Source organism: Pteropus vampyrus, unplaced genomic scaffold (assembly GCF_000151845.1).
Source record: "Pteropus vampyrus isolate Shadow unplaced genomic scaffold, Pvam_2.0 Scaffold215, whole genome shotgun sequence".
Lineage (NCBI taxonomy): Eukaryota > Metazoa > Chordata > Mammalia > Chiroptera > Pteropodidae > Pteropus > Pteropus vampyrus.
The window spans coordinates 1,149,165-1,159,278 of NW_011888996.1; the positions used below are offsets into that span (position 1 = coordinate 1,149,165).

At 54.5% G+C, this 10,114-nt stretch overlaps 1 protein-coding gene across 1 annotated transcript in view; it reads right to left on the reverse strand.

Annotated features, from left to right (window-relative positions):
- GDF6 (growth differentiation factor 6) overlaps positions 1-9,497 on the reverse strand; it is a 16,264-nt gene extending 6,767 nt beyond the window's left edge. Inside the window, exon 1 of the mRNA XM_011372890.1 lies at positions 9,074-9,497. Coding sequence (XP_011371192.1) covers positions 9,074-9,497 — 424 coding nt within the window. The remainder of the gene's footprint in view (positions 1-9,073) is intronic.
- Positions 9,498-10,114: the final 617 nt, after the last annotated feature.

Below are 10,114 nucleotides of genomic sequence, written 5' to 3' on the forward strand. Positions count from 1 at the left end.
GGATTCAGGAAGCAGTCCATACAATTCAGCCTTTCCAGAGTGCTTTTGCTTGACCACCCAGCAAAAGAATCATAATAGCAAACACTGATGTAGCACTTACTATGTGCTGAACATAATCTAAATTCTTAACTTACAATAACTTGTTTAAGCCTCAAAACCACCTACGGGGAAAAAAGATATCACCATTATGCTCATGCTATGGATCAGAAAACTAAAACAGAATTTAAAAGTAACTTGCCCAATACAGTAAGAGGTCCAGCTCCAGGATCTGGACCCCCGCCCTGGACTCCCAGATCTTGAGCTCTATGCTGGGTAGAATCCTTGAGAGGGCTCCAGCTCTTTCCTGCTGCCCATGCCTGTAGGGAGGAATCAATCCCTGGTCTCCAAGAGTCACTCACTCTCTAATTAGCAGAACTGAAAAGATGACAAAATCACAATTGGGATTTTGAAGGAGAACTTATAAAGAAACTTAATTTTCTCCTCTACAAAATGAGGATAATAACACCAGCTCACAGTCACTGAGGGAGGAGTGGCAAATAAGATAAGGAGTAGGAAAGATGTCTGACAATGTGTCCAAATGTTAGTTACTACTGACAACTGTGACATGAGCACAGAACTCGGGAGTCTAGGAAATACAGATTTGAACCCTGACCTGTGACTTAGTGGCTGGGTGACCTTGGATAAACTGGGTCATGTAATCTCTTCTAGTCCCATATGCCTCATCTGTAAAATGGGAGAACCACCTCTACTCTGTAGAGTCATTGTAAAGGTCAGATTCAAAGCACCAAGAGCAGCGCATAACACACAGAGCGCCCAATGAATGCAGCCAGTATTATTACAACTACCTGCATCCAGGTAAGAGAATATGCACCTGGTCTTCTCTTAGCCTTCTTTGAGCAGGTGCAGTTCAGTTCTCTCTGGAGGACTTCCAGAGTGGTGGAAAGGTTCTGGGCAGAAGGGACAGAAAGAGAAGCAGAGGCTTCCAGTTCCTGCTCATCTAAGTTCCAGAGAAGGCAAGGCCCATAGAAGCTGAGTCTCCTCTCCCCCGCATTACCTTTATCCTTCTCAATCCCCAATGCCATACCAACCACTGAGATCTCTCCCACCATGTCAGGGGAACAGAGGCCCCCAGCTGAATCTCATCAAGGAGAGGGCCCTCCTTGTAGGTTCTCTCCTCCATGGGATCAGGGCCAGCGCTAGCCCATATGCTAATAGTCCATATGCTAACCCACTTGGCTCCCTGGCTGGGTGGTCACAGCCCTGAGACGCCTGGCAGTTAGTCTTCTTGCCCCCGCCCCGGCCCGCTTTGGTGCTCTTTTGTGAGGCACGATCTGTCAACAGAGCCAGTTCTGGGGTGGTGGTGGTGGTGGGTTCCTGATCTTCTCCCCTTGGTAAAGGGCCAGGCATGTGTTAGAGGGGAGAGGGGTTTATAGCACTGAATGACCCCTTGGGCTGCAGGACGACCCCGCCAGCCGCGAGTCACCGGCGAAGTTGCTGTGATCAGTCTGTCCGAGCATGAGACTCCTCTTTGCCACTCTTAATAGCTCAGCTCCTTTCTGGATCTCTTGGCTTTCCCAGTGTCTTCCCCAAGAGCTTGCCCTGCATTTCTCATCTTCTTTCCTCCTTTCAACGACCAGAGAGACCCAAGAGAGTCCTCCACAGAGTCTCCGAGAGGCTTTTCCGCCCTCTCTCCAAGCATCGCGAACCTGTGTCCTCCTTCCTGCCACGAGCCTGGGCCTTATGAACCCACAGGATTAAGTGGGTCTGGACGCCTGCCCAGATCCCGCAGAGAAATCCCACTGTTAGCTCAGCAAGCTCTGGATCAGCGTGAGGCAAATGAATGACGTTGGGAGGGAGAGGAAAAGGTAACCCTGACTTCCACCCGACCGAAAACATAACTCCGCGCTCCCTCAGAGTCTCAGCCTCCAATAGCAGTAACGTCACTGTCTGGGGGGAGACGCGGACCAGCCCTCTGTCCTAAGCCCTGGGCACCTCCAGCAGGAGTTCAAAGGCGCTTTAGGGAGACTTCTTTGTCTCCCTAGAAGAAATGCATTCATTCATAAAGTAGTTTACATGAACTTGGTACAAACCATCGCAGTCGCGCGTTCGTGAGGCGTTCGTGAGAGGGGCTCCAAGAGCCTGAGATGCCAAGCTGAGGTCAAGGACACTTCACAAGACGTCTCTTTTCATCGTGGTCCCACCCTGGGCTCCCGACCATAGGAACCCAAGTCTTAATTTAACATCACTTTAGATGAATCCCAAACAGAAGTTCGGCACGGTCGCCACACGCTAGACCCACGGCTTCCCACCTTTCTGCTATGCGAAAGCAGCTTGCGCCCCTCAGGTCTGGCGTTCCCTCCAGGTCGCTGCCCTTGCTTTGGACCAGCGCGTGCAGGGCCTGGAACGGGTTGATTTGCCTGGGGCCGCTCTCCCTGCACCATTGACCAGCAGGGCCTCCCGGGAGTCCAAGGAAGAGCCACAGGACGGGGTGGGCGGACGTGGAAGGAGAGACTCGCAGACTTGAAACCGCGGTCTGGGCCGGAACATGATCCGACCTTTGGACTTGACAGCTTCAAGATCAAAAGTAGAAGGAAAGTTTCTCACCTAGTGTGCTTTCCCTTCTTATCAGTTCTGAGGTTGCAGGTGGGGGGAGGACTTTAACTTGGCGTATTGTTGTGGTTAGGATGCTGGACCCTCGTTCAAGGGTCCTGCACAGGAGAAAACTCAGTATTCTTTAAAGTGCTAGGCCCTGGCGTAGCTTCTGAAGAAGGGTTTGCTCTACTCAGCTCCACTTGGATTGACTCCCGAAATCAAGCCATAGCAAAATGAGATTCGTGGTGGCAGCTATGGGCCAGCGTCTAGCATCTTTCAATATCGTCCCCACAGGGCATGGGAGCGGCAGTCAGCTGGGAATTGAGGTTGGGGATGGACCAACTTGCAGGGAAACCAGATATGCAAGGCAGACAGACGCGCGGATTCTCTTTGGATCCTACGTTATTTATGGAGCGCGGGAGGGTGGGGTGTGTAACCGCCCACCCCAATCCCAAAGGCAACACTCCACGCTGACCCCTTTAGTGCTTTCTGCTTGGCTCCCGAAGCTAAATACCGCCAGCCTAGGCCAGAGACCCGCCCCTCTCCTCTCCAGAACACCCACTATCGGGTCCCTAAACTGTGCCCCGCTCCTAGGTCTCCGGCCACTCGCTGCGCAGCACGCGCAGTTCTGGGAACTCTGGCTTGTGACTCCCGCAGCCAGCCAGCTTGCTGAAAGCGCCTGCAGCCCCTCACCCCAAGCGCACTGAACCCTCGGCACTCAGCAGAGCTAATGGACTGTCCTGGAAGGAAGGGAACAACAACCCTGGAACCCATTAGGCCGACGAGGACCTATTTAATATCTGTAAACAGGAGACACCGTTTAACAGACATTGAATTTAAAAATAAACAGCCAGGGCTTAATAAGCAGGGGAGAGAGGTAGAAGATGTCAAGCAAAGAAATGGCGCGGCGGGTGCACATTTCCGCTTTCCGCCCCTCGTGCGCTCGGCTTAGATCTCCTCCCGGGGTCCAGAGAACATCGTTTGAGTAGGGTTGTTCTGTATTCAAGGGGTTATCGAACTAATGCCCTTCACTTCACTTAAAGCTCCCAGGATTATTGTTGATTTACTCGAGGTCGTTTGATGCACGCAGCAGTCCTGGCGGGAAACAGAAGTTCTGCCCTATTTTTTTACTATACCATCTCTCCGTCCGATTCCCTTTTTTCTCTCCCCACGCCGCCCCAAGAATACGTCACCAGTTTCAAGGAGATGTGCAGCCGCCAGAACCCACGAAACCTCCAGCTGGGAAAAAAACAACGGAATGTGCAGAGTCGCCATCAATGCAACACCTGAGGGTTCCGACAACACCCATCCTCTCTGGTCAGAAGGGGGAGCCTTCCCGTGTTGATTCAGTTTACTAGGATAAGGATTCACAAGGCCTGTCGTGGGCTGTGGCTTAGGTTTTTTGTTTGTTTGTTTTTCTAATGTGCGGAGACAAGGATGTTTGAGCGCATTTTTCGATCCCCTCCCCCACCATCAACTCTACAGCGCAAACTCCCGGAGCCAGAGGACCTACCGCGTGGAGATGGGGGCTGGGGAGTGGGGGGTGACGCCCCGTGTCCTTCTCAGATTAGCCTCCCCTGCCCAGGAAGCTCGCTCAGAATTCGGGTGCAACTTGCATTCTTGCTGCAGAAGACACTAGATGTTCCTAGCTTCTTGCTAAGGCGACCCTTAAGGCCTTAGGGATGGGGGTGACAACTGATTTTTAACTACAAGCCAATGGCTAAAGGGTTGGCTTGTGGCCTTAGTGTTTTAATCACTCCAACCAGAAGAGCAGAACAAACTTGTGGTTAAGGCTTCCTTCCCTTACCTCCGGGCTTTTTCCAGGACCTTCCAGTTTACCTGGCTGGTGGAGGGTCCTAAACCTGCAGGGCGACACGAACCCTGCGCCGGCGCACACGCGGGCTCGCCCTCACACGCACACACTTGAATGCTCAGCAATCCTTTTCCAAGGCTGTTGCCCCCTTTCCGGGGAAATAAAGCCTAGATTGGAACCTTCTGCCGGCTCCTTCACTTGGCCGTCTGGTCTGCATTAGTGTTTTTATAAGGGACTCAAACAAATCGAATACAAGGTCACCAAATAATTAACAGTTGTGAATTCCCTCCGTCCCCATTAAAATACTTCCCTGCTTATATTTCATTTTCCGTTTGCCAACGACAACAGGGTCCGGGCAAAAGCGCTGCTGCTTTGATTACACCACTCTGCGGCCCAGGTCCACCCAGAAACTCTCTGTTTTGCATAAACATGCTGTACCAGACAAACTTCAATCGAGGGGGTTGGGGGGACTGTGCGGCTCTTAGAATGCCCTCCTTGTAGCCCGGCTACCCCACCGTTGTCCTGCCCCTGCCCCCTGATAATCACGACCTAGAAGGTAAACCTAGAAGCCAACAATCAGCAGCAAACTCTCCTGAGATTCATTTCTAGGGTTCAAGGATGTTCCGATCTCGTTTTGGTTTTTATCTGTTCCCTATTGCCTTCTTTCTGAGAGCACTATTGTGACAACGACCACCAAAAATATTTTTAAAGAGGATTTTTATTTCAAAATCTTCTAGAAACCCAACTCATAGCAATATTCTTAGACTCATTTTGGTTTCCTCATCTTTGGGAGGTTTTTCGTCCCTCTCGTTGGAACTTCGTGGCACTTCTTGCTTCATAAACTGAATATTCGAGTTTTTTTCTCTCTCTCTCCCCCCTTTATCTCTCAGGCATGTTGAATTCATAGAAATTCTAATTGTCTGCCTTTCTCAGGCCCCGGGGTATGGAGTCCAGTCTTTTAATGAGTTATATCTTGAGCTAACTGTAATTTCCCTATATCCAATCTGGTCCATTCCGGTCCTAGGACTGCACCGACACACACAGGTACAAATTTTCTCATCTTTATGGACCGCATATCATTTTAAAGCACAATATGGAGGTATTTAAAAAGATCGGGGGTAACATGCCTTTTACAAGGAATATAAAGAGGAAACTGCACAGAGGAACTGCACAGTCAGACCCTTAAATCCAAAGTTCCACTCCAACTACTAACTGTGTCTACAGAGGAATGTTAGATGGCTTAGGAAATCTGCCCATTGTTTTACTTCTGCTTCTCGCCATCATCCTTTAGGAACTTCCTCACCCCTTACCCTCTCCATATGGTGCCATAAGCAAGCACGCAGGGTCTAGAACCAAAGATGAGCTTCGATCTCTCACTAGCTGTGTGACCTTGAGCAACTTGGTTAACCTCTTTGTCTTCCTTAATTCACCTGTAATACAGTGATCACAGCACTTCCCCCAGGGATTGTTGTTAGAATTAAGGGAAATAACTTTTGGAACAGATTTTAGCACAGCATTTGGTACAAAGTAAATGCTCAAATACCTCTAAGTATTTGGAGAGCAAACTAAAAGAAGGAACATTAGAAACAAAAACAAAAAACCTGTAATAAGTTCTCCTCATGGCATTGGTGGCGGGGAGGTAGGACAGAACGTGCTGTGTTAATAGACCTAAAGCGCTCTTCATTCACTTTGGACAGAGGTTTTCCGCGCCCTCCCACTCTTAATCGCAGGCTTCAGGTGTAACTTTTGGGGTTCCAGTTTCCTGGGTGAGGAAACCTTTTTACAAATACTGTACGTGAATAAGTAGTTCATGCCTCCTTTCCCCGAGGGACCCCTGCTCCTCGAAACCAACCAAGCCTGCCACATTCGATGGCGATTTAAATATCCCCGAGGCAAGGCGCCAAATTAACGCGGCTGGCCCAGCTCTTGGCTGGCCGCTGCTCCTTCCTCCCTGCCCAGCCATCCACTGGTTGGGGGAGGGGATGTTGGAGGGTTTAGCGCGGTTAAGAGTCCCCACGTGAGAGGGGCGGAAGTCCTCGCCAGGAGCCGGGGATGCGCGGCTGGCGGGTCCCTTCCATCACGGGAGACTAGACACCGTTTGATGTGTTATGACATGTACCCTCAATTAGATCGCTGAGTTGAAACACTCCAATCAGGGGCCCGATGCTAAGCAAGCCCCGGAAGGTCCAGCCCGAGGTCACCGCCGGTGACACATCAAATCAAAATCAGTGAGAGGGAAAGTGAGGCTTTCCCTTTATCAAGCTGGGGCTGTAGCCTGCACTGTTCCCCCTCCTCTGTGCGCCCCCTCCAGCCCGCGGCTCCGCACTCCTTCGCCCCCGCGCGGCGTGCGACTAGCCGCACAGCCTTCTCAGTCGACAAACTGCCTTTCTTCGCGTTTTCTGGGAACGTGAGGGCGTGGAGGAAACCGCACCTTTGAGGCTGCGGTCCAGGTGTTCACGCCGTGTCTCCTCTGGCTGGGGACCGCGTGCAGCTCCAGCTCTCGACGGCATTCCGGAGTTGAAACCGGACGTCTGGATCTCGGTCCGGCTAGCCTGGAGACCTTGGCTCGGGAACAGAGGCCCCCACCCCCCACCCCAGCCTGGGCGCGCAGCCAGGCCCTTCCCTACGTCCGGCGCCCCGGGGCGCCCAGCATAGTGCCCCTGGAGAGGCTGCGGCGCATGCAAGGGTGAAACCAGCCTGTGCCTGCCCCGGACCTGAAGCCCCCAGAAACTCCCCCACACTTGCTTGAATGCCGCAGGCTTCGGTAGACACCTCTGAACCGCCTGCAGGGTCTCTTGGTCCTGTGCCAAACTCGGTGCAGAGAACCAGCTAGGGGTGCCTGCTTGGGGGAGGGGCAGAGATGCTTGAAACTTCCCTTCCGGGAAAAGAAAGTGCTTGCCCAACCACCCTCCAGCCTGGACCTCCGGGATTTCTTCCCTTGGGGAAAGGCTTCTTGAGCAATTTTCTCTGAGCGTCCTTAGTCCCTCCTTCGACTAGGGTGGTGGAAAAGGCAGACGATAAACAGAAGATTAGGAGGGAGGGAGACAGAGGTAGAGATGGGGGAGGTGAAGGGAAGTTGGCGCGCTGCGCTGGCAGCACGGAGGCCAGGGACCCAGTTCCAGTGCTAGGAAGAAGCCACGTGTATTTGCAAAGATGACTTTAGTAATCCTAAAATCGCCATAAAATACCCAGCGTTAATTTGCCGCCCGGACCTTTCAGCAGCTCATGAACCTCGCTGACCTCCGGCTGCAGCGGCGAACCTGGCGAGGGCAAGACCCTTGCCCACAAAGAAGGTGGCTGCAAAGGAGGAGGCTGGGGTCTGGAAGCCCCAAGCCGTCAGCCTACTCTAAAAAGCTTCGAGGACGTGCGGGTACCCAAAAAGCAGCCCTGGTGGAGCAGCCCTCTCAGCCGAACCCCGGCGCTCGCAGGTTCCTGGGCGACCCCAACTTTCACTGACGGCAGTGAAAGGCTGGAAACCCGTCAACGCGCGGAGCTAAGTCCGGGCAGGATGGCAGAGCAGATAACTGCCTAAATCCCGCTTATCTCCTCCTTCCTTTCTTCTCGTCCTCTTCTTTCCCTTTACCCTTCCTTTTCTTTTTCTCCCTCTTTTCCTGTCTCCTTCCACGTTATTGTCTCTCCTCTTCAGGAGCTGAGTTCCGGCGCCTGTGGATCCCTCCCTAATTTCTGGGACTGGGGGAAGCGCGAGGTTATCTCCAAAGCAGTCGCTGCGCTGCGGTGCTACATAGGCAACAAGAAGCGGGTGCAGGGGTTCCGTAGACACCTACCCAGGCACCCGCGTCCGCAGAGGGGACCGGTGACAGGCGCCCTGGTAGGAGCACAGAGAGAGGAGCGCTAGCTGGCTGAGAGAGATGGATGAACACACCCGTGCATTCATGTGTACCAACAAACTCCCAAACTTAGCTGCCCTACCCCTGCCCCCGGCCGGACTTGCCAGTTGCTGCCCCCGCCACTCGGTCGCGGCGCGCTTCAAGAGCAAGAAAGCCCGAGGGCGCTGGGCTCCCGCCGGGTTGACGACAAGCATCCCCACAACCAGCACAGGGACGAGCGGAGAACCCTTGCAGCCGCGGGGCCAGGGCACTGCCACACGCTAATCGCGGACTCGCTCCTGCGACCTCCAGACTCGCTTCTGCCGGCTTTTCCCGGAGCGAAAGAGGACTCGGGGCTTTCCAAGGCTCACTCACGCCCCAGGGCCCGCCGGGTCCCCCTGGCAGCTCAGGCCTTATACCACGCACCCCGCACCACCCGGGACCCCATGGTACGGATTCCGTCAGTCCCCTCCGCGACCCCTCTCCAGCCCGGATCATTTGCCTGCCACCTCCCGTCCTCCACGCTTACTCCACCAGCCACCAGAGGAGCGGCCACCACGCAGCTTTCTGAAAAAGATAACAAGAAGGACGGAAGGGAGAAAGGAAAGAAGGGAAAGAAGGAAGCGAGGGAGGATTGCAAACTGTAATTAAATCTGCAGCCGCATCCAGAAACTTACTAGGGCTTGAGGGAAAAAATTTAAAAAATAAAAAATTTAAGAAAGGGGGAGATGTCCAGAGCGAGAAGGGAATTCACAAATGCAACCTTCTACCAGAGCTGGAGCAGCGCCCAGGCTGCGGAGCTCCAAGGAGAAAGGAGTCGGGCATCTTCTTTGCCACTTACCTAGTCCCCTGTCTACAAAGCTAGTGATCGTATTAGCCGACTTGGAAGACTGGAAAAAGCTGGCATTGATGCCCAGCTTCTCGGCGATGGAGTAAGTCCTGTAGATTGACAGCATGTACTCGTGGGGCACCACGCGCGGGGCCCTGTCCAGAAGCTCCTGCGCCTGGGGCTGCTGCGGTGGCCGCCGCCGGGACTCATCCTGCGGCCGCGGCTGTGACTCTTGGCGTTCCAGGGGCTCCCGGGCCGAGGCACTCTCCTGCGGCGCCCGTGGCATCTTCCCTTCCTTGCGGCTTCGCATTCCCTTGGCGGAGCCCAGCTCCGCTGAGGACAAGGAGGATGAGATGGAAGCCTGCTGGAAACCGGGCAAATCCCACAGGAAACTGACGAGAAAGACAGCCGAGAGCAGGACCCTGGGAGTATCCATGGCGAGCGAGTGGCAACGTCTCCCCAAGAGGCGGCAGCGCAGGGCGCGAGGGGCACGAAGCGGCTGGACAGCGGCCGGGCCCGGCTCCTCTGGCTAATTCGGAGTGCGAGGAGCCGGGTCCCAGTCACACAAACCCCGGCCCTGCCACGCCCCCTCCCGCCCCTAGCTGGGAGGGGAGGGGAGCGGAGGGTGGGAGGAGAGGCCTGGCGGTGCGGGCCGGAGGTGTAGGGGAGAGGGGCCGCGGTGTGCCGGTGTGGCAGGGATACGCAGCGCCCCCGCGGGACGCGCGCGGGGTTGCTGGGAGGTACGCGCAGAGCTGGCCCCGGGCTCTAGGGAGGGGAAGGCGGGCGCGGCCACCCCGCAACGAGGAAGCCAGGGACACCAGCAGCACCAGGGTCTCCCTAGCATTGTCTGAAACTAGGTCCCTCCGCAGCGCAGCGCGGTATCTGGGTCCTCCACTTTGCCAGAAGCATGAGACCCCGTAGGAGGGAAGTGACAGCGGCGCCCTCCAGAGACAGCTCGGAGCAGCCACCACTGTAGCGGACTGCGCGCAAGCTCTGGGCGGTGGTACCTTCCTTCCTCGGCGTCAACTTCCAGGCTGTCCATTCGCTCCCCTC